This window comes from Arvicanthis niloticus, chromosome X, assembly GCF_011762505.2.
Source record: "Arvicanthis niloticus isolate mArvNil1 chromosome X, mArvNil1.pat.X, whole genome shotgun sequence".
NCBI lineage: Eukaryota > Metazoa > Chordata > Mammalia > Rodentia > Muridae > Arvicanthis > Arvicanthis niloticus.
In genome coordinates, this window is record NC_047679.1 from 80,372,026 (window position 1) to 80,397,829 (window position 25,804).

Genomic DNA, 25,804 nt, shown 5'->3' on the forward strand with positions numbered 1-25,804 from the left:
TGTAAACACAGAACTCTTATATGAAATTTTCAAAAAGAAAACTAATTTTTTTTTAAGGAAAGGGGTGTATTTTGATCATATTCCCCTCTCTTATCACCTCACCTACCCCCTCACCCCCAACACACCAAATTCCTTTCTGTTCTCAACAAGTCCCCCCCCCCACTTTCCTGTCTTTTGTGTGAATGGGTGCATTTAATTAGGGTCGCCTGCATAAGCATGAGTGGAGAGCTATTTATGAATTAGAGCAACTTACCAGTGGCTGTGACACTAAAGAAGATGACTTCGCCTCCCTCTTCAGGGTGTGTGTTGGGTAGATGGGACCTAAGAACTCCCTTCCCTGTCTACAGTGGGATGTCAATGGACCCACTCTCGTGCAGGTCTTGTGTACATAGCCACTGCTGCTGTGAATTCATGAGTACAACAGCGAGGTCATAGCCAAAAGATGGTATTTCACAGAAACCATTGATCTTTTTAAAAGAAATAATCTAACCTATCTATCCCAGATCATCCTGCAATATAGTTGGTAGTTTAGGCTAATCTGGAACTCAGAATTCCTCTGCATCAGACTCCTAAGTGCTGGAATATTAGGCCTATAGCACCAGATCCACCTAAATTGACTTTTCAAGAGATAGAAACGTTAGCTGTGAGTAGGTAAAGGGTGTAAGATAGTCTACACTATGTAAGAATAATGTTATTACCAGACAAAAAGACAAAGAAAGCTTGCTCCCCGTGATGAATAACACTCCATCCAAGACCACTGGAAAACAGCTTAGCAATAGATATCACCTTGCCATGAATAGATTATTTAGATTTATTTAAAGAGCCTTTCAGAAAAGCCTCCTTAGGCATACTTTCCTTCCATTCATAGCATGGGAAATTAATCTTAAATCTTCAGGCAAGTACTTGGTAAGGTAGGGATATGCTTCCATGGTAGAATGCTCACATGGTATGCAAAAATCTCCAGGTTCGATGCCCTACACCTTACACATACAAATGCATGATTTTTTTTTTTTTGGTAAAACTTATTAGGAACTTATGACCAAACAGAGAAAAAGAAGTTGGGTGGGTAGAAGTGTGGGTAAGATCTAAAAGGAACTGAAGGAGGGGAAAAGATGATCATGATGTATTATATGAAAAAAAACATTCTAAAAGATCCAAAACAAAAACTTAAATCATTAATGGGAAGGTTTCCAAGTGTGTCTGAGCCTGTATCGTACACGTGACAAAGCAATTGTGCATTTGAGGGGAAAAAAAGGAAGCATAGGAAAAAATCTAGGGGAAAGCTAAAGCCAGCTACATGTGTCCCCTCTCTGGAGCTGGTGACATTCCCTTTCCTTCAATCCTGATGTCATGCTGAGTCATAAAAAGTAGTGTTCCCCCAACACATCTCGGGAAGTCCTGTGCTAGTCAGCACTCCACTCAGAGCTTGAGACCAGTGACGTTCACACTTCCCCTCTTCTGCAGCAGACAACACCAGCTCCCTCTAATCCTCCTGCTTCTCCCCCCTGCCCCCCTTTAAACTCTTTTCTTGGGGAGTAACAGCTATAGCTTTGGGGATAATATAGCTTTAAGACGACTTTTGGCAAATGGAAATGTCCTAACATCTGGGCAGTGTTACCAGAATCCCGGAGGCCCTGACAGACCAGGAGCCACTGGTTCTAGGAATGTTAAAATAGAAGGGCTTTTTCCCCCCCTCGGACTGATGAGAGGAGCAGAGACCAAGGAGAAAGAGGAGAAATGAATGAGACCACAAAAATCATAAACTAAAAAGTAGGTAAGTACATTGTACTTAATCCCTCAAACTGAACTGCCCCACTTCACAGCTGTGGAGAGGTCAAAAGACCCGGGACTTAGATAGAGCTGGAGGTGGGGGGAAGAAGGTTTTTTTTTTTTTTTAAATGAAATTGGATCATATGCTGTTTTCATTTGTGCTGGCTGCAGATGCATGTTCCTGCTCTTTTCTCAGCTTCCAGTAGAAGGATGGCTCCCTCCGGTGAGTCAAATTTTTCAGTCTGAGCTTGGGGAGGAGGTGGGCAGGAGAGAAGTCATAGGCTCAAAAAGAGTATGGGGGCTGACACAGGAAAAACTTTATTCCACTGCAAAGGCGTTGATTTGAGGCTGGATATGGGAGAAAGGTCAGCGATGAGCTCATTCCCCTGGCTCCTTTTAAAATCTCTTTCTGTTACCACTTGGTGCTTTAGTTCATCCATTTCCTTTATCTCCATCAGAGTTTTTTCATGTTAGCATCTGTACTACAGCTTTCCACTTTTTTAACCCTCATTCCTCATTCTCACCTCTCTCTCTCTCTCTCTCTCTCTCTCTCTCTCTCTCTCTCTCTCCCCTACTTTATAGACACTCTAGATCTAAAATCAAGAAGTAATGACTTGGAAAATGAATTTTTGACTTTATCCAATGGCCTTTAAGGACTCTGCCCAGAACCTACCATCCATTTTTTAAAAAATGTTTCCATGTCTGAGACTGACTCCTTCTCTGAGCATGGCACTGCATGGAAAACATGTGGATGAATGGATGCTTGCTGAAAGATCCAGTGGCTATTGTACATTGATGGGCAGCAAGTTGTAGCAATGCTATTTAAGGTGTGTTTGTCCAGTGGCACCACAGAATTCTCTCATCTCATCTCATTGCTGTGAAGATTTCCCCAGAAAGGAAAATGGGCTCATAGGTGGGTTCTCTTCAACCTCTTTGTCTTCCTCCTTAGCTCAGCAGGGCAAAGCTGAAGGGGTAGACTGGACTTAAAAGCTAGAAGTAACTATTAAACCACTAAGCTTCAAAACCCAGAGCTAAGAAGAGAGCAGAGCTATAGTTACTGCTTGTGAGGCTAGAGAAGGTAAACACCCTGTCTTGTCTAATATGAAGTTAGTAATAACAATGTCAAAACACTGATTTTTCCCTCTGTGGCAGACAACAATGCACGTACTATTTTTCTTGTTGTATAGGTAAAGTACAGAGGCCTAGAGAAGTTACCTAATTTGCTGATTTGTCACAACATATCCAGATCTGTCTCATTCTAGTGCTGAAGGTCTTAGGCCATATATGTTAATGCTTCTCCATTCGTGGTTAAGAAATACTGAGTGGACACAATCCCTAAGTAGCAGCCTTTGGATTCCCAGATTCCCTTCTAGTTCTATGTGACTTTATGTTAATGTTTTCTCGAGACTTCATTCATTATCCCTCCCTGTGACTTGGACCATGCAATATTTGCACTTGATGGCCCCAGAGTACCCTCCTCTTCCTGCTGGGAGAAAAGGGAACCATAAATCCAAAGAAGTCTTCTTATGCTTTGAAGCAGGAAAGGTTTATGGTCCAGATAACACAACTGGCATTGATGAATGCTAAAATCTTCTTCCTCGCAGATCCCATATGCCTGCTTCCTCTCACTTTTGGCAGTTCATAGCTGGTTCTGCTCTGAAAGTCATTTCCCTTTATCCTGGTACTTCTGGCCACACAGCCCTAGCCTTGTCTTCTGAAGCTTCCTTGTCAAGGATGATGACTGGTCCACTGACTCAAAGAGGTGCTCTCTCACTGATGCTCCTCCTAATGCCAGCAGTGACGCCAACATGGTATGCAGGTAAGTTCTGCAAGCTGTTGTCCATTCCTTCCAGGGAAGTCAAGAACAATACCAAGATGTAGAAGAGGGAAGAACAAGACAACAATGAGAGATCCTTAACTTAGGCCCAGAGAAAAACTGATAGGTGGCAATGAACATGACCAAATATTAGAAGGGGCTGCCAGTTGAGGCCCGTGAGGCATCTTAGCAAGAGCTGTTTGATAATAAGCTATATATACCACGCACGTGAAAGAGGGAGACAGCATGGCCTTTGAGGCTAGGCTTCCTAGTTTCTTTCTTGCTTTTTTTTTCAGTTGCCCTTTTCACTGAACTTCTGACAACAGTGGGGATTTTAGGTTTGACTGTGTATTAGGTTGGTTTGTTACCTGTTTGCTTTCTTCACATGGGATTGAACTGAAGAGTCTCACAAATGCTACCCAAGTTCTCTACTGCCAAACTCTATCCACAGTTCACAGAAAACTCTTTAGAAGATGTATTTTTTAATAAACCAAAGCTTTATTGATATTAATTCTTTCCTGACTCAAATATCCTTGTGGAGACTACAAAGTAGGACTCAGACCATGTAGCTCTTTTGGAAAAAACTTAGGGAGACAGGCGGTCTACTCAGAGGGAACAAGAATTCACCAGACTTCCTCCACCCTTTCTTTCTCTCTTCCTCCCAGGGTTTATCTACAAGATTTGTATAGCTGGTTTTTTTGGCCAACAGGGTCAATGACAATACAGATTACATTTTTTGAATTAGGAATCTCCCCGTGTCTTCTGGCTCGTTCCTTATTTCAGAAAGGATGTAGCTTTCTGGATTCTTGAATGTTTCACGCCTCACTCCTAGGAGACAGAGCAAGCTGACTAGAGTGAACTAAAGAGGAGAGGCAGATAGAATGCAATGTGGGGACAAGGAAAGGATACTGAACCACCATACATAGGTTTTTGATTGAGTTCCAGTGGCATTTCAAGTGCTAAGAATATTCTGTGGCCTGCAGTGTCTGCCCTCATAAGGGCTGGAGAGAGTTGGGGAACAAGACAGTCCAAACCAATGGGGTTAGGAAAATATCCAGAGATGAGTAAATAACAAACTGCAACCACCACAGCCACAGTCATTGCAGCTAAAATTTTCCACATACCCCCGGCTCCTGGTAGAGGCCTTTGGCAGCAGCTCTGTTTGTCTGGAACAGCTGCATCCAGCTTTAAAACAAGTATGCAGGCTTCTTCCCCTCTTTGGCTTAACCTGGCTTTGTAGGGGGTAAAGCACAAGGGCTGACATTCAGCTGAAGAAATTCAAATTAAGCCCTTGGCAGAGCTCACACTGTTTGGGGCTAAAAGAGCCCAAGTCTTCTGGAGATAAATATGCAGCTGTTCTCCCCAAACACCAGCTAGCTTCAATTCATTTACAGAAGACCAAAATCTACTCAAAAGACCACAGAATTAAGGGAGTGGAGATCGGAGGTTCAAACCCCAGTTTTGAACACCTGTATGAAACTCATTAAAGCCAGGGAATTTTTTTCAGACAAGGCATTAAAAACTTCAGGCACTCCCCAGTTCTACATTAGTTACCCCCAGTCTGCTTGGAAGGAACCCAGGCTGCTAAGACAGCCCTGCAAGCCTTCTTAGAAGGCTATGTGATGGGAGATATTTGGAGTTTTCATGATGCTGCCCTTCAGTGCTAGCTCCCCCTGGGTTTGTGTCCATTTGCTCATTCGTTCCTTTGTTCATTCAACAATTAAGTGTTAAACATTGCCTATACCTCAAGGACTGTTTTGTTCTTTGTTTTTGCCTTTGTTTTCAAATGGGAATGGCACAAAGAAAGCAACTAAGTGTGGACTCTGGGCAAGTGAGAAAATGTGTCCAGGAATAATCAACAGAGAGTGGGAAAATGTTAGGGAGTATACATGACGCTGAGTGGGTTAAAAATATGTACTGGAACATCTGCATATTTCAGGGACTCACACTGTATTTGTCATCAGAAGGCAGGCATTAATGTGGTTCTTAACATCATCTTCAATTATCAAATATCTTTCCAACCGTACATCCACCCAGGGCTGGGCTTAAAGGGTCCCACTTGGCTGTGGAATTTGAAGGCACCCAGTAACAGACCACACGGTAAAACAACCACTGATTGGTGCAAAGGAACTGAGAATTGTTACTCAGGAGAATGGAATGCGACAGAGGCTGTGTCCTTCTTTCCTATACCCCACTTCAGTATCCCAACATGCGCATAAAATATTCAAAAGTAGGCAACTTGGGAAAGTTTAAGTGGTAAAGTAGCCCAAGCCCATTCCTGGTACAAAAGAAACCTAGCACTGGTTTAGCTACCTCTGCACTCTGGTGGAGACTATAATTATGTGATTGAGTCTTGCCCTCAGTTTTCCCACATCCCCTGTAATTCTGGAATGGTATAAAATGCACAGTGGTCTATGGTCTCCTCACCCCACCCCATTGCCACAGGGAAAAAAATTGCTAGATTGCAAAGACAGATTCTAGTTCTTTATCTGCTCTGGACATAGTTAAAACACTGCCTCGTTTACCATTTGAATGTTAGTATCAGAGTCCATAGGATTCAAACAGACCTGGGCTGGGAGGTCTACTCTGCAATGTATTATCTAGGAGGCCTTGGGCAACTCCTTCTATTCCTCTGAGTCAGCTTCTGTGTCTCTATGTAGGAGAGCATTAATGTTGTGTACCCAGTTGAGATGGTGTAGCAACATAATGAACTAGCATATGCTCTACAGATTAAGAGCTAAGTTGTCATTGTCATTACTTTATCCAGACATAGGCCTGTGACACCCTTCTTTCTCTTCTGGTGAACAGCTGTTTGTTCCCTGATGAGCGTTTCTTCGCAAGCTAGCTCTGCAATAAGAATGGGGAGACCCAATACTTTAAGGAACCAAGCACATCTGGTCCCCTGTTTACGGGAGCTGTGAGGGATTGAGGCTAACACTAAACTGAAACAGCTGACAAGGATTCCATGCTGCACAAACAAACCTCCCATGTGGAAAAGAGAACACGCGGGGACCTACAGAGGAATAAAGGGAAGTCAGAGAAACTGGAATGTGAAAAGAGCAAAACTAAAGAGAAAGGGGGAACCCTTTCCTTTGTAATGAGGGCAAACCAAGGAGGACATGATTTCATTAGGCAAACCTGCAATTTGATTCATCTCCATGTTTACTGAGTTGGACTAACATCATCACCACTATCCTGTCCACAAGTCTCTCTCTCTCTCCCTCCCCTCTCCCTCTCCCTCTCCCCTCCCCTCTCTCTCTCCCTCTCCCTCTCCACCCCTCTTCCTCTCCCTCTCCCCCTCTCTCTCTCCCTCTCCCTCTCTCTCTCCCTCTTCCTCTCCCCCTCTTTCTCTCTTCCTCTCCCTCTCTCTCCCTCTCCCTCTCCTCTCCCTCTCCTTGTCCCTGTCCCTGTCCCTCTCCCTCTTTCTCCCTCTCTCTCTTTACTGCAGGAGGCCCTGTGCCTCTGCCCAAGAAAAGGCCACAAGCTTGTACTCTGTGTGTTTACATAGGTCAAAGGGCTCCAGCTTTAAAGCCCAGCCCTGTCCTGTAAGCATGCCTTCTCCTGGAACTGCAGAGTTATCTCCAGATTGCAACTAGGCTGGCTGCCCTCTTTCTGCACATGCACAAGAGCTCAGGGGCATTAAAGAAGGTCTCCCGGAAACTCTGCTATGGAAAGAACTAAATTGTTTTCCAATTAGTTCATACTTATGACCGATTTCCTGCATCTGGTGGAACACACTGTTTAGTCTCCCAGACAGCCGCAGACCTCCCACCATGGGGGACTGTGCCACTTAACTGAATGGAAGAAGATAGACTGCGAATGTTTTCAAGTTCAGCGGCTCACTGCTAAAGCTGCTCCTGAGAGGAAGGAGAGGAAATTATCCATTGCACTATACGTGTGAGGCCCTAGCTTCAATCAGTAGCACTGAGGAGGGAAAAACGAAAACAAACAAAATATTACTCTGACTTCTCTTTTTATTCCAAGCCAGAATAAGGTGCTTATGAAAGTGCCCTCATTCCCCTTTGCCCTTTAAGCCATCCGTCTGTCTTGGCGTGCCTCCCTCACAGTTACAATCAGGTTCTTAATATGTCCCGTAGGCTAGTGAGAACTTGAAATATTGTTTCCCTGTGAAAACTGCATGCAATGTCTGTCACTGGAGAAGACACTTAGGTGCTATTATTTCCTCAGAGCTGGGACAACAGTCCAACCCCAGAGCTTGGCTACTCACTAAGATGGTGTATGAGCTGCAGCAAGGGATTTGGGTGGTTTATAGTCAAGATTGGCAGAATTGATAAGTGGTTAAGGAGTTCAGCTATTTTTTTTTTTTTTTTTTTGATTTTTCGAGACAGGGTTTCTCTGTGTAGCCTTGGCTGTCCTGGAACTCACTCGGTAGGTAGACCAGGCTGGCCTGGAACTTAGAAATCTGCCTGCCTCTGCCTCCCAAGTGCTGGGATTAAAGGCGTGCGCCACCACTGTGTTCAGCTATTTTTGTTTTGAAAGTCTTCTAGTACTACCAGTGAGCCCCCCACCACACCTCACCCCCCACCCCTCTGAGGTTGCTCTCTGTGTCCCTCCTATGATCAGGATCACCCACAGATGTTCTGCAGCTTTACAAATCACTGGGCAACTCTGTCATGAAATATCAAATCCTAAGAAAAAGACAAGGGTGAGGGTACTGGGAAGTACTTGAGTGAGAGATGAATACATGTCTATATTTTCTTCTGCATTCTAGGCTCAGGTTACTCTCCAGATGAAAGCTACAATGAAGTATTTGCAGAAGAGGCCCCCACTGCCCGTGCCCTGGACTACAGAGGTAATTCTCATTGTTTCTTAAGCTCAGGAAGGATGTTTTCTGCCCTCTAAGATCTGGACCTTCCCAGAAACATCCTTGCCCATGCTTACCTCGTATGTGTCAGAACTGAGCTCAGAGAATCATCAAGATCCATGATTGTCTTTGCCATTGTTTTGATTTTGCTTTTGTTTGCTTTTTTTTTTTCTAGCACTGAGCCCAAGCCCTCTTGTTTTGTTTATTTTTTCTTGAGACAGGGTCTCACTATGCATCCCTGGACAGCTTTGAACTCAAGATCCTTCTGCCTCAGACTCCTCAATGCTGACATTACAGGTGTGCACCTCCACACCCAGCAGGTGTGCTATGATTTCTAATTACAAATTTGATCACTGCCTTGCTGTGTGATTTTACCTCCCTAGCCTGAAGGAGTCATTGAGTATCGGCTCCTTGCCTGTTCCTGTGCGGGGTGAGCCTGTGGGAAATACACGGGATACAACAGGGATTTGCCCCCTCAAGGAGCTTGCACTCTGTTGGTTGTGAAGTGAGAATAAAATTACCATATGTAGAGCGACTAAGTGTGAAACTGTGGCAACCATAAATGAACTAGGAGTATAAGAATTCAGGCAAGAGGTCATTCATGAAAGATGACATTCAGGATAGGCCTTGAAAATGGGCAGATTGTTATGAACTGGAAAAGGTTATAGACATTTGCCAAAGCAGATGGCCAAAAATATCAAGGTAAACCAAATGTACTGCACTAAGAGACTAAGAAGAAATCCCACTGACTTGAAGGGATGGAATATGGGTGGAGTAGCAGAGAAGAGACTTGAATATAAAGAGTGAAGTAGGAAAGGTCCCATGACTTAGGGGTCCTTCCAAGGAAAGTCAGAAAGAATACTGAATAGTATTTCCTGAATTGATAGCATCTTAGGACAGGTGATGTCTAATACGACTTTAACTTATAATTCTCTCTGCCTATGCTTTCTTGGGCCCACAGAAGAGTTTATCTGTTATGCTACGAACTCTAAAGAGTAGTCATGTGATTTTTCACAGGGGAGTAACACTGTAAAAGATATTTCAGAACACTAGGTTATTTTGTTTAGAAAATAAAGGGTAGAAAGACAGCCTGAGCTGGGGAGACTCTCCAGGAATCAGTTACAGCAATATTATGTAGAAATATTTGAGTCTGGGGGCAAATAAATGTAGAGTAAGAATGGACCCCAGAGGGGCTAGATATGTAGTCCAATCACACAGTGTGTTCATGGAGTGTAGAAGGTTCTCCTATGTTTGATTCCCAGTGCCACAATAAAAGGATATATTCCACAGATGTTGTAAAGCAGATGATAAGATTGGCTGCACTAATGCATGGAAGGATCCATTCTGAATACCAAGGAGGACTGTTAAAAACCATTTCAGAAAGACAAACTTTAAAAAAATAGGATAGGAGCCATCGAGATGGCTCAACTGGTAAAAGATCCTGCTGCCAAGTCTAACAACCTGAGTTCAATCTCCAGCACTGCATGAGATAGGGAAACTTGGACACAACACACTTGTGAGAATACAGATGTCTACATGCACTCACGCACACACACACACACACACACACACACACACAAATTTGGAAGGTCGTTGGGCAGATAGCTGAAAGAGAAAGTTTTGTGAATACCCAGCTTAAATAAAAAAGCTCTCTGAAGAGAGAACCAAGGTCAAGCCTTGGAAGACATTGCTAGATATGTGTAGAAGAGAAAGATACACCATCGAAGGAGAGTTAGTGGTCAGTGTAAATGACTGTCTATTGGGAATATTACAAAAGCTACAAATAAAAATTTAGAAGTCTGAAAAGTGTATGGGATCAACTACATCAAGTATTGCAGAAAGATCAAACCGAAGGATAGGAAATATTTTAGTTGCCTAGGTGGTAAATGGTGATCTTTGAGAAATCAGTTCCAGTAGAGAAATGATCAAAACATGGGGTTCTTCTATCTCTCAAGCTATCCTTAACTATCTTCTTTTTACTGCCAATGGTGCACAAGTACCACCTCTGACTCTAAGTTCCCTTCTGCCTGTTTCCCCGTCCACCCACATATCTCCAGTTGACACCACATCTTGAAAATGATAGTTCTCTCTTGATCTCCAAATCATACGGCCTTGAGCTTCAGTCTCCCTGATCTCCTAAGCAGCAGTAAGTACATCCTTTTCTTCCTGGTTCTCCTTCCTTGGACCCCATGGTAATGTCTCTGTTCTGATCATAGTTGAAGCCAAGATAGAAAATGAGGTATGAGTAGTGATCATAGAGAGAAGAAAGCTGGATCTGAATTTTGGACATCCCTGACATAGTTCCAGATCTTCAGGACTGCATCTCTAACACTGCTAGATACGCATTTAGAAATGTCTAAAAGAGAATTCTTTTGTCTTATCTGATAAAAAGTTCTACGGTAACCTGACTATCCTACTTCTACCTTCTGATAATCCTACCCCCACCTTCTTAGTGACCCAGACCCCGAAGTACCCTAGTGTCATTTCTCATAACTCCCAGCACATTTAATTAACCCCCTTCCCTTGTCATTTCTTACTAGTCATTTACCAAGACCTATCATTTCTTTAATACATGGGATTAGAATTATTATTATTTCATACGTGGACAAAGACTATTGTTTACTAATTAGATTCCCAGGCTCACATTTCTGCATTTCCCCAATGCCATGACCTAGTAAACCCATTTTAAACCAAAGTCTGCCTCTGGGTCCTAGTCTGACCACTTGTTAAACCATTTCCCCACATGAAATCTGTGTTTTAGCTAGGCTGGAATACTGTTTTTTCCCCAAAGTTGATTTAGTACAACAGGCCTTCCCTAGACAACTCTTTCTTTTTTTTCTATTTAATGTATCCATTTATTTAGAGGGAGTGTGCCACAGCACACATGTAAATGTCAGAAGACAACTTGCCATGGAGTTAGTTCTCTCCTTCTACCACGTGGGTCCTGTGGATCAAACCCAGGTTGTCAGGCCTCCTCAGCCATCTTGCTGGCCCTCATTATTTAATTAGTATCTACTATGTACCTCTTCTGAAATTAATGTTTGGCTTGTTTGCTGAGACAACTCACTCATCTGGCCTTCATTATATACTGTTTATATACTGCTCTGAACAGAATGGTTATTTAACGAAAGGAATAATCCATATCACTCCCACAAGAAGCATATGAAAAGCAGGTAGTGACTGTTAGCCTCCTGGGAACCCAAAATGAAAGAATGAGATACTAAAATTCACTAAATGTAAAAGGTATTTCTTTATGTGGTGTTGTGAATTAAACTCAGGGCCTCGTGCAAATGTTCTACCACCCGGCCGTCCCTCCAGTCTCAGAAGTACTTTTGAAGGGCCTGGCATCCTCATTATTACCCCTTAACTGCCTCACTGGTTATTTTTAAATGATCAAAAAGCCCTTTAAAAACCTATATGCCACACAATAGCATTTGCCTTGGTGTTTAGTGTCCAGTAGGTGTCTTTGGAACTTTGTCTCCAGGCATAAAACAAACTAAACAAGGTTATCAATGATGCATGGAAAGGAGTGGCCAGGAAAAGTACAACCTGAGGTCCTGGCCTCCCTTGTAATCCCTTTTGTGCCTCATAACTATTTTCTCTGCAACTGTACCATTTAAAAACTTCCTGCAATTTAGAGGTGATTTCTCCAAACAGAAGTACTGGAAATAGATGCCACAGTGTATTGATGTGAGAGACAGTGGCTCCATCCCAGACACTGATTTAGAGACCAGCATTCTGGAGAGTGGGCATTACCTGTGTGGGACTCTGTTTGCTTCTCGCCACAGCCACATGGGGCTGCTTTATTACCTCCCATTTTACAGACCAGTAAAGTAAGCTCAGGGAAGGCTTACAGTGACAGAAGTTAATGAGGCAGAATGGACATGTAAAGCAAGGTCTGTCTGATCACAAATGCTTATTCCATGTCTTTTATTAAAACTATAATTGATGTTTTTTTAAGATTAAAAAGAAGAGATAACAAGGAAAAGGGATAGTTTCCCTTATCTTAGGAAAAACTGTCCACATAGTTTGGTATTGTTTTCACAATCCTTTCACTTTCTGCCATTCAATTATCAGGAAACCTGCCTGGAGTCAGAAACCTTAGTCTGGAGGTGCAGCCTCAGTCTGCCGGGTGGCTAAGCAGCTGCCCCACAGCTTGTCTCAGTCCTGAACAAACTAGTAACTATCTGGGTTACCTTGAGTTTACCACAGAGAAGGTCTTTTCCTTGTCAGACTTTCTTGTCCTTATACGCTCTAAAAAAAGAGATCCCTTCTAGTTTCTTAACCCTGGACAAGCTATTATCATGTGCCACTCATAATACTAAAGTGTTCTATGAATGTTATCCCATTTAAAGAAAGTGCACTCTTGCTATGTTGTAATATGCCAAGATTTCAGAAAACACATTATTCACTTCAAAAATAGTAGTTAGAACTATGCCTATAGGTCAGTGATAGAGCATTTGCCCAGCATGCATAAGGTCCTGGGTTCGATCCCAAGAACCACAAAATGTGGTGGGAACAGTGAACACAATATGTTTGCCTATGTGTCAAAAAAAAAATGAAAAGTTAAGATGCTATGCAAGGGTTTTCATTATATCTATAAACAAACTGCTACCATGGATCCTTTGGAATAGGAATAATGAGCATCAGCATATGAGAAGAACCGAGAAGACACATTATACTATGTAGCTAATTACACTTTGGACTCAATATGAAACATGTGGATGGATTAATAGATACTTCAAAATGGCAGCTGCAGTGACATGTTTTATACTTAGAATAACCTATGTTTAGAATAGACAAAGCTTGGATTCTATCCTGCCCCTGCCCCTGCCCCTGCCCCTGCCCCTGCCCCTGCCCCTGCCCCTGCCCCTGCCCCTGCCCCTGCCCCTGCCCCTGCCCCTGCCCCTGCCCCTGCCCCTGCCCCTGCCCCTGCCCCTGCCCCTTACTTCCCAAGGAACTCTGGGAAAGTTACTTCTTCATCTATAAGGATGAAGACTGCATACCTCACAGGGCTACTGAGAGAACTATATAAAATGGATGTGAAAATGGAAGAAAGATGAGTAAACACAGGACTCAATATGATTACATTTCCCATCAGACATTTCACCATGAAGCATTTAGCCATAGTCTTAGTTTCAGTTGCCACTGGCAGGTTTTATGTCCAGTTGTTCAGCCAGTTATGACTCTCTTGAACTGTATTGTCATTTTTTTTTGTATTTCTTCATCTTATCCACACCAATGGCATGGAAAGCACTGTCTGTCATATGCCTCACTGCCTTCTACATAACCTATCTGTCATCATCACGGTTCTACCAGTCCGGTGGCCCTACCCAGAAAGGAAATCAGGTCGTTCTGGAATAACTTGTTCTTGAGTGCTCCTGCCTGCTCACAAGCCTCACCTTGAAATGTTCTAGAACACTGTGCTATCAGTCTCATCACTGGCACCAGACTATACTACCTAGAGACTACCTTCGCCCTTATTTGAAAAGAAAAGTTTGTGGTTTTGCCCTTTCCCTGTCTCCCAACATTCTGTCCTTATGTCATAATTCTTCTGGGCTAACAATTTAAAAAAAAATTCATACAAGTATATATTGTGTGTTGAATGACTTGCTTCCTACGTCTGTACCCTCCCATTTCTCACCCCTCACTGTTTCCGTTGGTCTCCTTTGTTCACCTTAGTTCCATTTGTACCTGCATGCCATAATTCTCTACATCTGTGTAAAGTCTAGGAACTTCAAATATGGAAAAAAAAATGTGATATTTGTCTTTGTGAGACCAGGCCGGCAAGCTTGAACTTATTTACATTAGCTGGGTTTCTGTTTCTGTCTCTGTGTTGATTCTGAGCTTTGTATCCCCAGCTTCCATTCTTGTTTCCTCTACCAGTTTCAATCTGGTGTGTAGTTTCCTTAACACAGTATGGAAGACTAAAAGAACAGACGTGCTTTGAAAGTCCCAGGCTCCCGTGTAAGTCCTTGTGATATGTGTTGTGGCTGTGTAATTACCAGCTCTGCACAAATCTAGCACTTAAGCAACATTATGTAATTTGGAGATGGTGTCTCCAGATGGCAGCCCCGCCACTGCCGCTGCCACTGCCACTGCCACTGCCTTAAACTAATAGTGGAAGCCCCAAGCATGCTACTGGTTGGAGAATAGGTTTTGCTCTGACATCTATCTTTATTCTCCAGTTGCATGCAAACAGAGGCCCTAGCCTTTCATTGGTCCTTGACCTCCTGGCGTAATGTGCTTTTGGTAAAAGTTCCCCATATCCTTGTCCCTCTGATTTGAAAATCAAATAAGCTTATATGGTCCTTTTTGCCTTCCAAATTCTAGGCAAACAGATCCGTGCCATGCTGTGTGGGTAAACTTGTGCAGGCCACCATCCTGTTGTTTCTTGGTGTCCCTCTAAACTCTGAACCATATAGATAGAACAAGGAGTACTGGTGCAGACCTGTAATCCCAGCACTCAGGAGATTCAAGCAGGTAGTCATGAGTTTGAGGCCAGCATGGACTATATAGCAGACTCTATCTCAAAATATAAACAAGAACATAGAACCAGTGGAAGAGTCAGTTATTTTGTTACGAGTAAGGCATCTTTTTGTTTTGTTTTGTTTTTCAAGACAGGGTTTCTCTGTGTAGCCCTGGTTGTCCTGGAACTCACTCTGTAGACCAGGCTGGCCTCGAACTCAGAAATCCACCTGCCTCTGCCTCCCAAGAGCTGGGATTAAAGGTGTGCTCCACCACTGCCCAGCACAAGTAAGGCATCTTTATGATAGAACCACCCTGTAAACTTGTGTGCTCAGTACTGACCTGGGATTGGACTTTCAGTCCTCAGCAGTCTGCTATGAGGTCACATTCCTATTCTCTCTCTCTCTCTCTCTCTCTCTCTCTCTCTCTCTCTCTCTCATCTTCCATAGTTTTTTCCTCATTGTTTTAAATTTGCATACAGCAGAATGTACTTTCTGGTATACAGTTGTATGAATTTTGACCAATATATAAAGTAAGATAACTACAACCAGAGAACAAGAACAGTTTTATCTCCTCAGAAACATGTGCCATGCTGTCACGTTGCAGTTCTCTGTCTTTACCTCTGCTATTTGGCAACTACTGAGCTGTACTCTGTGCCTATGCTATTGCCTGTGTGTTTGTCACATAATGGTGTCTTATTTCTCTAGCTTCCTGTAATACACTTAGAATTCATCTGTGTTGTGGCCTGCATCCATGCATTATTCTTAAAACATCTTTATATATAGAAAAACCCATTAGCTATGCTGCTCACACACAGAACCAATTTTTGACAATTACGAATAGAGCTACTTCAAACATTAGGGTGTAAGATTGTGTGTGAACTCAGGCCTTCATTTCCATTGAGTAAACACCTTGAAATGAAGTCTCAGGGTCAACTTTCTTTACAAAGAAAGTATATAACTTCTTGATAAACTACTATTTTCCAGTGTACCATTGTTTTTCTATTTCCCCAAGCAATTTGTAGTTCTGGTTTCTCTCCATCTTCTTTAGAACTTTGTATTATCATTCCATACATTAGACATCCTCCGGGGTTTATTAATGATATTGCCCTGAGGTTTTCCTCTGCATTTCTTTAGTGACTAATGGTGCAGAACATCTTTTCATATGTTTATTAATCATTCATAGATCCTCTTTAATAACATGTCTCTTTGTGTCTTTTGCCCACATCTTTACTGTTGAGTTTTGAAAATTCTTTCTATAGTCTATATTCTATTCACTAGTCTTTTGTTGTGGATGTGATATGTGGTTTACAAATATTTTCTCCCGGTTTTTGCATTTTCCTTGAACTTATTCACAGAGCAAAAGTTTTTACCCTTGAAAAGGTCCAGTTTATTGATTTTCTTTAATAATTTATGGTTTTGGTATTTCAAAGACTTCTTTGCTTATCTTTGAATCCCAGAGATTTTCTAATATTCCGTAAGCTCTGTTCTTTTTGTTTTCAATGTAAATCTAACATCTCTTTTGATGAAATCTTTTTTCTGTATTTTTATTGGATATTATATGTACATTTCAAATTTTATCCCCTTACCCCCTTACCCCCACCACCCAGGAACCTCCTATATCAACCCCCCTCCTCATGCTTTTATAAGGATGTGACCCCACTACCTCCCCACTCCCCCCTCCCCACCCTTGAATCCCCCCCCCAACTCAGTGTTCAGCCTTCATGGGACCAATGATCTCCTCTCCCACCTATGCCCAACAAGGCCATCCTCCCCTACATATACAGCTGGAGTCATGTGTCCCTCCCTATGTGCTCCTAGGCTGGTGGTTTAGACCCTGGGGAGCTCTGGTTGGTTGATATTGTTGCTCTCCTCATGGGGCCACCAACCCTTTCAGCTCCTTCAATCTTCTCTCTAACTTCTCCATTGGGAAACCCTTGTGAGTAAGGTGTGAGATTTAGGTTCTAGTTCTTTTCCTCCTCTGCCTCTTTTGCACCTGAAACTCCAATTTCTCTAGTGACATTTATTTTGAAAAGTTGTTCATTGAATTATTTTTGCACCTTTGTCCAAAATTATATTGACCTACTTAAGCCTATTTCTGGGATCTCTATTCTGTTCCAATGAGTTCTGTTTCTTCCCTTTTGACACCACCACACTGTTTTACCATTGCTGTTGTTTTGTTGATTTTATTTATTTTTTTTAGGTTGTGTTTTCATTACAATATTTCTCCCTTCTCTTTCCATATACCTCCTCCTCACTCACCTTCAAATTTATGGCCTCTTTATCCATCAATTGTTATTGTATGCATACATACATTTGTATGTATACAGGTGCATGCATACACACACCTATTGAGTCCATATCATGTTACTTGCATGCATGTTTTCAGGACTGACCATTAAGGCACTGGACAACAAATCAGTTTATTCCTCCCTGAGGAGGGCCACCTCTCCTATACCCAGCTTTACTGAGTTGCCTGTAGTTACTATTTGTGTAAGGTTGATTACTGTGCTTCTAGTTTACTTTTCTTCTGCTACTACAGTTCCCCGATGGTGTTACACATTGAATATCCAGGATGGAGAAGCCACATGCTACTCACCAAGGGGAGGAAATTATCATAGTAGCCTAGGCACACGTTGCGAGCTCTCCTGTGACCGGGGCTTTCGACTGATTGGACGGAAGTCAGTGCAATGTTTGCCAAGCCGACGTTGGTCTGGAACTGCCTACTGCAGGCGTAAGTTGCATATGAGCATATATATACCAATATGTATATGAGAGAGAAGTTAGTCTGCTGGCCATGGAAGGTATATACCTGGAAGTTTGACGCTGTGAAAGTTGGTAACTTTCCATAAGCCTCCGACAGAGCCTTTCCTCTTCCTGACATTGTGGTTTCTTTTCCTTTGTATGTGGCGGTTACTGTCCAAGTAATGTGGATATTTAAGTCACAGCCAGTCACTCTGACTCATAGAATCCAGAAATGTGTGTGGGAGGATAAGACTTGCCCACGAGGAACTAACTGATCTAAGCCTGGGCCACCTCTTAGAGCTTCCAAGGATGTGTTCCAGACTCCTTCCCACTTGTGGTCAAATGTCATAATCTTCCTAGCCTACAGCCTTAGAGGTCTTGCCAGTAAAGCTGATGAGACATCTGCTAGTCTTCATTTTTTTTGCTTTTGGTTTTGGATTTTTTTGTTTGTTTTGTTTTGTTTTTCAAGACATGGTCTGTGTAGCCCTGGCTGTCCTGGAACTCACTCTGTAAACCAGGCTGGCCTTGAACTCAGAAATCCGCCTATCTCTGCCTCCCAAGTGCTGGGATTAAAGGTGTGTGCCACCACTTCCCGGCTTCATTTTCTTTTTAAAGTAAAAAGAATCCCCATTAGCATGATATGGGAACACAAATGCACACATATCTTAAATTCTATCTCGCTTCATCTCTCAAATTCAAACTCTTCAGCTTTTTGGCAGCAAGATTTGTCTTTCCATATGTGGTCAGCAAATGCCATTTGAAGAACATCATGTGCATGGGGTGCTTCAGGACGTCACTCAGCTCCTCAACTACCTTTAGGTTGCTAACCGGCTAAGGGGATAGAAACTTAAATGCGAGCATGTGCATGTTGCACACCTGTATGCATATGTGCTGAGAATTCAGAGATAAATGAGCTTGGTGGAAAAAAAAGCTATGGAGGAGAGAAGAAGGTGGATGGCCAAAAAGAAGCCACTACCATGAGCCTTCAAGCCATGATAAGTAAGTAGTTTTAGGACTTAGACCTTATCATTTCCAAAATGAATTTGAATTGAACTGACAAAGATATAAGGCTATGAATTATAAGCATAAAACTAGTCAAATGCATAGAGATGTACCCATTTTATCATGTGGCTATTACAGTTGAGTCCTGTCTTTAGCCTGGATCTTCCTCATGGTTGAATCTACTGTTTTCACTGTCCCATAATACTGAGTAAACGGATTCATCTGAAGAGACCTAGCTTTCTCCTTGGCTCTGGTTTCAAAGGGGTCATTTTTGGCTGTGATTTTTACATAACAAATGCAGAGGGAAAGAAAAGCAATCAGCTCATCTTCACGCTTCATTTAGTCAAGAAGAAAAATGAACAGAGCCTATATAAATTTTTTCTTAAAAGTCCTAACATTCAAACTCTATGTAAGACTTGGACAAGGTAAAGAAACGTGTATGGCTTACTTCTCTCAAATATCAGTTATCTCGAACAAGACTAATGATAGGCTCACAACTATTCTATGCTAACAGTCTTGAAAGCACACATATTCCACTTTTATTAAATATCACCGTGCCTGCCTGACTCAAGTGGACCGAAAGCCAGCTGACTGTGGCATCTTAACGGTGTGCATAGCCAAGGAACTTGGAACATGCTATAGGGCATATAACAATTGAGGAAGACTCAGCATCTAAGGAGCAAGAAACAAAAATTAACCATTGCTGAGGCTTCCCTTAAACTGTCCTGTGAGGTAAATGTAGTTTACTGAATCAAAAGTAAAAACAGTAAGACTCAGAGAAATGAGGCAATGTCTCTTAAGTCACAGAGCACGAAGTGAAGGTAGGAAGCAAACTGAGGTCTTATTTTCATAAGCATGCATTCAAGACAACTGATTTACTTTTTTAGACCTTACTCTCCATCCCACTCAGATTGCTTTTTTACTTTGCAATATGAAAATTAAAAAGGCAATTTGAGGGAAAGGCAGTTCCACAAAAAAAGTTAAGGGCAGGCTGTGTAAGATTTTTATATTCTCTGTTGAATATAACAGCCCCCCCCCACCTCTCCCCCACACACACTGTGATAGACACTCATGCATTCCCTCCAGATAGTCCCACAGGATGCTGAACTTGCTGTTTGGTTCTCTCTTAGAAATGAGGTGCCATGCACTGCCATTCATCACTAGTGGCACCTACACCTGCACCAATGGAATGCTGCTTGACTCCCGCTGTGACTATAGCTGTTCTAGTGGCTACCACCTAGAAGGTGATCGCAGCCGAATCTGCATGGAAGATGGGCGATGGAGTGGAGGCGAGCCTGTATGTGTAGGTAAATGCTGGTAGCTCCAGTTATTCGGTTGCAAAAGGTGATCTGGAATTATGTTCACAGAAGATGTGGAATTCTAATCACAGAATTGTTTTTCACTATGACAATACAGAGCTGGCATAGCATTATTGCCTATAGAACCAAGCTCCTTTTCCTCTTTGCTAGATAAAGGTGAACTTTTGTTCTTTTATCTACCCAGTGTTGTGTTACACTGCTTCCATGAGGTGGCGGGCAGGGGATCTATAAATCCACATTTGATTTTTAACCTCGGCAGACATAGATCCACCCAAGATTCGTTGTCCTCACTCTCGGGAGAAAATGGCAGAGCCAGAGAAACTAACTGCTCGAGTATACTGGGACCCACCCTTAGTGAAAGATTCTGCTGATGGTACCATCACCAGGTGAGCTTGAGTCATGCATGCCTCTTGTGTCTCCCGTAGATTCTCCCAGTTCCCCAGTATGGTTCACTTCTTCCCTCTGAGTGTCCAGGCACTGCTGTACATCAAGTAGTGAAGGATGGAGCAAAGTCCTGAAAGGGTGGGTCAGCAGGTTCCTGGTCCAGCAGTGAATTCTTGGGAGGCGGAGGGAGAAGATCTTCACATCTCTTTTAGACAACATTGAGTGAAACAGCTCTCTTAGACAGTATTCAATGAAACAGTTTGTATTCTTTATTTGGGGAGAACAAGGACTATATAAACCTTGGAAAATGAGAAAGGGTTCTTAGGGTGAAGGTTTATTGGCTGAGGCTTAAGGTTCTGGGATGCCTCATTTGCATGGAGACACAATCCAGGAAGTTGAGCCTGTAACTTCACCAAGGATTAAGTGACATTTCTCAGGTAGAGTGTGGGGGCTGGGCTAACCCCAGAAGGTAGAGAAAAGGAAGCCCTGCTGGGAAAGTGAGTTCTCTATTTTGCATGGAGCTCAGGGGAGCTATCTAGACTGGGTAGATTATGGCCTTTAAATAGCAGGATTTTCCAACACCCCACTGTGCTCACACAATCAGACAATACAGGCTGAGCCCGGAGAAAATATGCCTCAGATCTCAATTCTAACTATCTTTCCCTTAGTTGTTCAGTAACTCCTTCACCCTGTCTCATGCAGGGTGACACTTCGGGGTCCAGAGCCTGGTTCTCACTTCCCTGAAGGAGAACATGTGATTCGTTATACTGCCTATGACCGAGCCTACAACCGGGCCAGCTGCAAGTTCATTGTAAAAGTACAAGGTCAGAAGAAAAAAACAGCTCCTCATTGTATACACTGTTCAAATTCCTGCTCTGTTCTGACCTTAAGTAACACAAGACAGCTCTTTCCTCTTTTTTTTTTTTTTATATTGGGGAAAAGCCAACTTCATCAAACAGACTTATTAAGAAAACCTATACTACATCAGCATAAAATTGTTCTGGAAACCTTGACTCTCCAACAAGACTTTATCGACCTTCTAAATCTAGATACAATTCACAAAGAGTCTACATCCATTTCTTTTCTTAGTATTCAAAATGATCAAATCTAATCAGTTGTTGCGTTGCTGTGTCTATCTACTGAAATGATAATGTTGGTGGCCTGCTGATCCCCTTCCTCTTTGCTTCTGTTTACATAGTTTCACTTCATTTTTTGTCATCTTTAAAATAATTCATGCTTATAACTAGACACTTGAAAAATTAAAAAAAAAAAAAAAACAGAGTAGCACATGCCTATAATTCTAGCAGGTGAGGCAGAAAGAGAAAAGCAAGCTCAAGATTAGCCTGGGCTAAGTAGCAGGATGCAATCTCAAAACTAAAATTAAAGCAACACATAAACAGAATAATGTATTACACCCATCTTCCAGGGCTCACTGTTGGTAACATCTTAGTATTTTCCTTCTAATCTTTTCTCTATACATACTTACAATACATAATTTAAGCTTACTCTTTATACTTTTCATTAAAACACAAGTAATATCCCCATGTTCTTTGATACTGCTTCCAGAAATATTTTTAAGTACAGCATAGTAATTCTTCTGTAAATCTGTATCATGATGGGTTTAAGCAGTCTGTCAATCATGGACTCATCTAACTTACACACTATTAAAAGTAAGTGTGACCAAGTGTGGTGGCACATACCTGTAAGATTAGCACTTGGGAAGCTAAGGCAGATAGATAGTGAGTTTGGGGTCTCTTGGATTCCCCAAGAAAATCCTCCTCAGGCTGTGCTATATTGATTGTGAGATCAGGTCTCATGAGAAAGAAAGTCATTCTGCAAGTTGGTCATATTTATACTGGTTATCTATAAAAGTCTACAAACATAGATGACAATATTCTCTTTTAAACATTTACAGTCATCTGATGACTCTGTGTGTGTGTGTGTGTGTGTGTGTGTGTGTGTGTGTGTTTATAAAGACTAGGAACCTGGGTTTTGAATGTCAAATTTAATTCCCTAGTGAAGAAAATTATATCTCCATCTGGCTACTGAAAACACAGAAAATCTATTCATTGAGATTATCTCAAGTCTTTTGTCCTAGAAAGCCTGTACTGGACCCTGTAGCCCTTCCTGACTATGAGAGATATATAATCCCTAACTTGACCTTCTCCCTGGCAGTGAGACGCTGTCCCATTCTGAAACCACCACAGCACGGCTACCTCACTTGCAGCTCAGCGGGGGACAACTATGGTGCCATCTGTGAATATCACTGTGATGGTGGTTATGAACGCCAGGGGACCCCATCCCGAGTCTGCCAGTCAAGTCGACAGTGGTCAGGATCACCACCTGTCTGTACTCGTGAGTGAAACTAGGAAAGGAGTGACTAGGTTTATGGCTTAGGGGCACTCTAAAATAACTCCTTCCATGGTCTAGGGGTCAAATATCAATGCATGTGGTATGAGAATAGAGATTCTATGATGGGTCTATTTTAGGACCAACATTCCCCCGAAGAATCCTTATACCTCAAAAAGACGAGTATAAAATATTCAGGTTTCCTTCTGGAATTCACCTCAAGGAAGGGAGGGCAAGGATGTACAAGACTCGAATGCCTTCAGGGGTGAAGAAGAAGGGCATGTTCCAACTGACCATGTGCTTCTGCCCTAGCTATGAAGATTAATGTCAATGTTAACTCAGCTGCTGGCCTCCTGGATCAGTTCTATGAGAAACAGCGACTCCTCATAGTCTCTGCTCCTGATCCCTCCAATCGATACTACAAAATGCAAATCTCTATGCTGCAGGTGGGACCTACTGCCTCAGGATGGCTTAGTAAAAAGTTTATTCTGTGCAACACAAAACCTACATATTCCTACTTTTTTGTGGATAGTTTTTGATTCGTTTTGTCATTATGTATATTGGTCACATTTTAAAAAGTGTTTTTGTGGAAAAGTTAGTAAGTATAGTATGTATGGAAAAGTCAGTAAGTATGGCATGGTAGACGTATCAAGGAACTGGGTGTAGGCTGGGAATGGAATGCAGAGGCTTGTTAAACTGCTATGGGCAAATGTAAATAGTTAAGAATAACCTACAGGTGTGTTTCTAAGGAATTTCACTTGTATAATAAGTGCTGGGTAAGTACCATATAATGACTGGCAATGCTTTTACACATAGACAACTAATTCTCACAGCAACCCCTAAGATGTATTCGGCAACTTGCCCAAGAGGTAGAGCTGGGACTGAACTCAAGCAAGCTAGCTCCAGGTCTGTGCTGTCTATCACTGTCAGTGCCTAAATGCTGGGATATCACAAAGGAAAGCAAGGAAGTTGTATGGTGAATTTACCTGATGAGTGGGAATGATAGGGAGGTAGGTAAAAGACTGATAAAAAAAAGACCAGACTAGGTGGCTGTCAAGAATTGTTCTCTTTTCTATTGCATGTTGCACAATACATTTCAGACAGCTAAGTAGAATAAAGGAAACACTTTTGTGAAGCCAGTACTTCAGGAATGAGAGCGAAGAGGTCATACAGACTTCATAGTAGTGTCATCTCTTGATTATGAGATTGTGTGATCATTGCAAAAACCCTTCCTTTACCATGTTGCCTTAATGGAGTCACAGGGTGGGGGGCGGGGGGGTTATCCAAACAGCCTAAGAACATAAATACAAAAGGCTATTCTATTTAATGTTCTCTCTCTCTCTCCCAGCAATCTACCTGTGGACTAGACCTGCGGCATGTGACCATTATTGAGTTGGTGGGACAGCCACCTCAGGAGGTGGGACGCATCCGGGAACAACAACTATCAGCAGGCATCATTGAGGAGCTCAGGTGTGGGCTCCGAGGCTGCAGGGCAGGGATGGGCAAGAAGCTGTACACACTAGCAACCGAGAGCAGGGCTGAGCCGGCAGACTTGAATTAGTGTCTTGGAGGCATGTCTTGTGTTTGAACGCCAATAGCTAGATAAGTACAGTTCTAAAGGAACTAAACAGAGCCTTGAAATACACATAATCAGGCTCTGCCTCAAAGCACAGATATGAGCTTTCATAAAGGTACCTCAGGTGACTCTGAAGAGCCACAACTGAGAGAGACACAAAAGATTCCACTCCAGACTAGCATCACTAGGAAGCGTCTGATCTCGCTGTCTATGAGCGCCTCTGTTTACTTCCAGTCTCCAAAGGAGAAAAAAGCATTTTTGGTCAATGAAATCTGAACCATATCTATCTGTAAAGAGAAAGGTTATAGGCGACAGGTGGTAGAAGTTGACTTTTCTCATTATCTATCCATTATCAGCCTTACAGTTCCCCCAGTTATGCTCAGGTCCAATAAAGGCACCAGTGTTCTCTGGGAAATAATACCTACCTCTAGGACTCAGTTTCAAGGGGGACAGAACAATTCAGGGCAGTTAAAGAGACTAAGAAATACTGAGGACTGAGACTTGCAGCCTACAGATGGAAGAGTTAAGCACGATTTGCTAATCAACCTTATGGCTCCTAGGTACAAAAAGTGCATGCAAGTCATAGGTTCTCCAATTACATGCCTCCTGGAGTTGCTCCATGCAGGCTGCATGCAGTAGGCAATATTCTTGCTTCAAGTGGAAAACACAGTGAAGAAATAGCAGTCTAGGGTTCGGAAGGAAAGCTAAACATGAAAGGCTACCAGGACTAGGAATACAGAAGAAAATAAGCAAAAAGGATTTGAGACGGGGATGGGGGGGGTTGGGGGTTGGGGTTGGCGGGGGGGGGGGAACAAGGAGGGGCAGAGCTATAAAAGAGCAGAGGGGAGTAGTAGATTCTTGTGGGACTTGGATCACGCGGTCTCACACATCTCTGAACTGCTCTGTCTAGGCAATTCCAGCGGCTCACTCGGTCCTACTTCAACATGGTGTTAATTGACAAGCAGGGTATTGACCGGGAACGCTACATGGAACCTGTCACCCCCGAGGAAATCTTCACATTCATCGATGACTACCTACTGAGCAACCAGGAGCTGGCGCGGAGAGTGGAGCAGAGGGACGTGTGCGAGTGACCTTGAGCCAGGGTGTGGCTGAGGCAACTGTCCTAGGAAGTTTAAACTGAGGAGGAAATGTTTTCCCACTGTTCGGAGCAGCCCTCGGGTGGGGGTGGTGTTTGCTAAATCTAGGACAGTTCCAGGCATCTTTTGAGGGCAGAATATTCATTTCCCTAAGCAAGTCTCCACTTCAGGTAGCACTGGATGAGCCTATGAAAGTAAGTGGGGACTGAGGACATGCCCTGGCAGTGAGTTGTAGACAGAAGGTCTTTTTTCCCTGACTGGAGGCTCTGCCCAGCTTTCCAAAGTCTTTCAGATAAGTAAATCCTAAATTCATTCCTTTACTGTGTTGTAAATTGTGCATCTACCCTATGGTAACAGCAGAGGGCAGCATCGAAACAGACAAGCAGGACACTTTGAACAAGTATAAATAGATTTCTCTCACAGTTAATTGTGTTAGGAGCAGGAGAGGTGGGAC

General features: G+C 42.7%; 1 protein-coding gene across 5 annotated transcripts; it reads left to right on the forward strand.

The window, feature by feature from the left end:
• Nucleotides 1-1,402: 1,402 nt before the first annotated feature.
• Srpx2 (sushi repeat containing protein X-linked 2) lies at nucleotides 1,403-25,670 on the forward strand. 5 transcript variants are annotated; one of them, XM_034486272.2, is made up of 12 exons: nucleotides 1,403-1,774; nucleotides 1,942-1,993; nucleotides 3,375-3,589; nucleotides 8,319-8,399; nucleotides 17,421-17,612; nucleotides 19,756-19,932; nucleotides 20,204-20,330; nucleotides 21,031-21,152; nucleotides 22,504-22,683; nucleotides 22,990-23,123; nucleotides 24,026-24,147; nucleotides 25,164-25,670. In XM_034486272.2, the coding sequence occupies exons 3-12, from the start codon at nucleotides 3,382-3,384 to the stop codon at nucleotides 25,342-25,344; spliced, it is 1,524 nt and encodes a 507-aa protein (XP_034342163.1). In that variant the 5' UTR covers nucleotides 1,403-1,774; nucleotides 1,942-1,993; nucleotides 3,375-3,381; the 3' UTR covers nucleotides 25,345-25,670. The 5 variants fall into 5 exon arrangements, with proteins under 5 accessions (XP_034342163.1, XP_034342165.1, XP_034342162.1 ...); XM_034486269.2 differs by having other exon boundaries at nucleotides 1,404-1,770; XM_034486274.2 differs by lacking the exon at nucleotides 1,942-1,993.
• The last annotated feature ends 134 nt before the right edge of the window (nucleotides 25,671-25,804 follow it).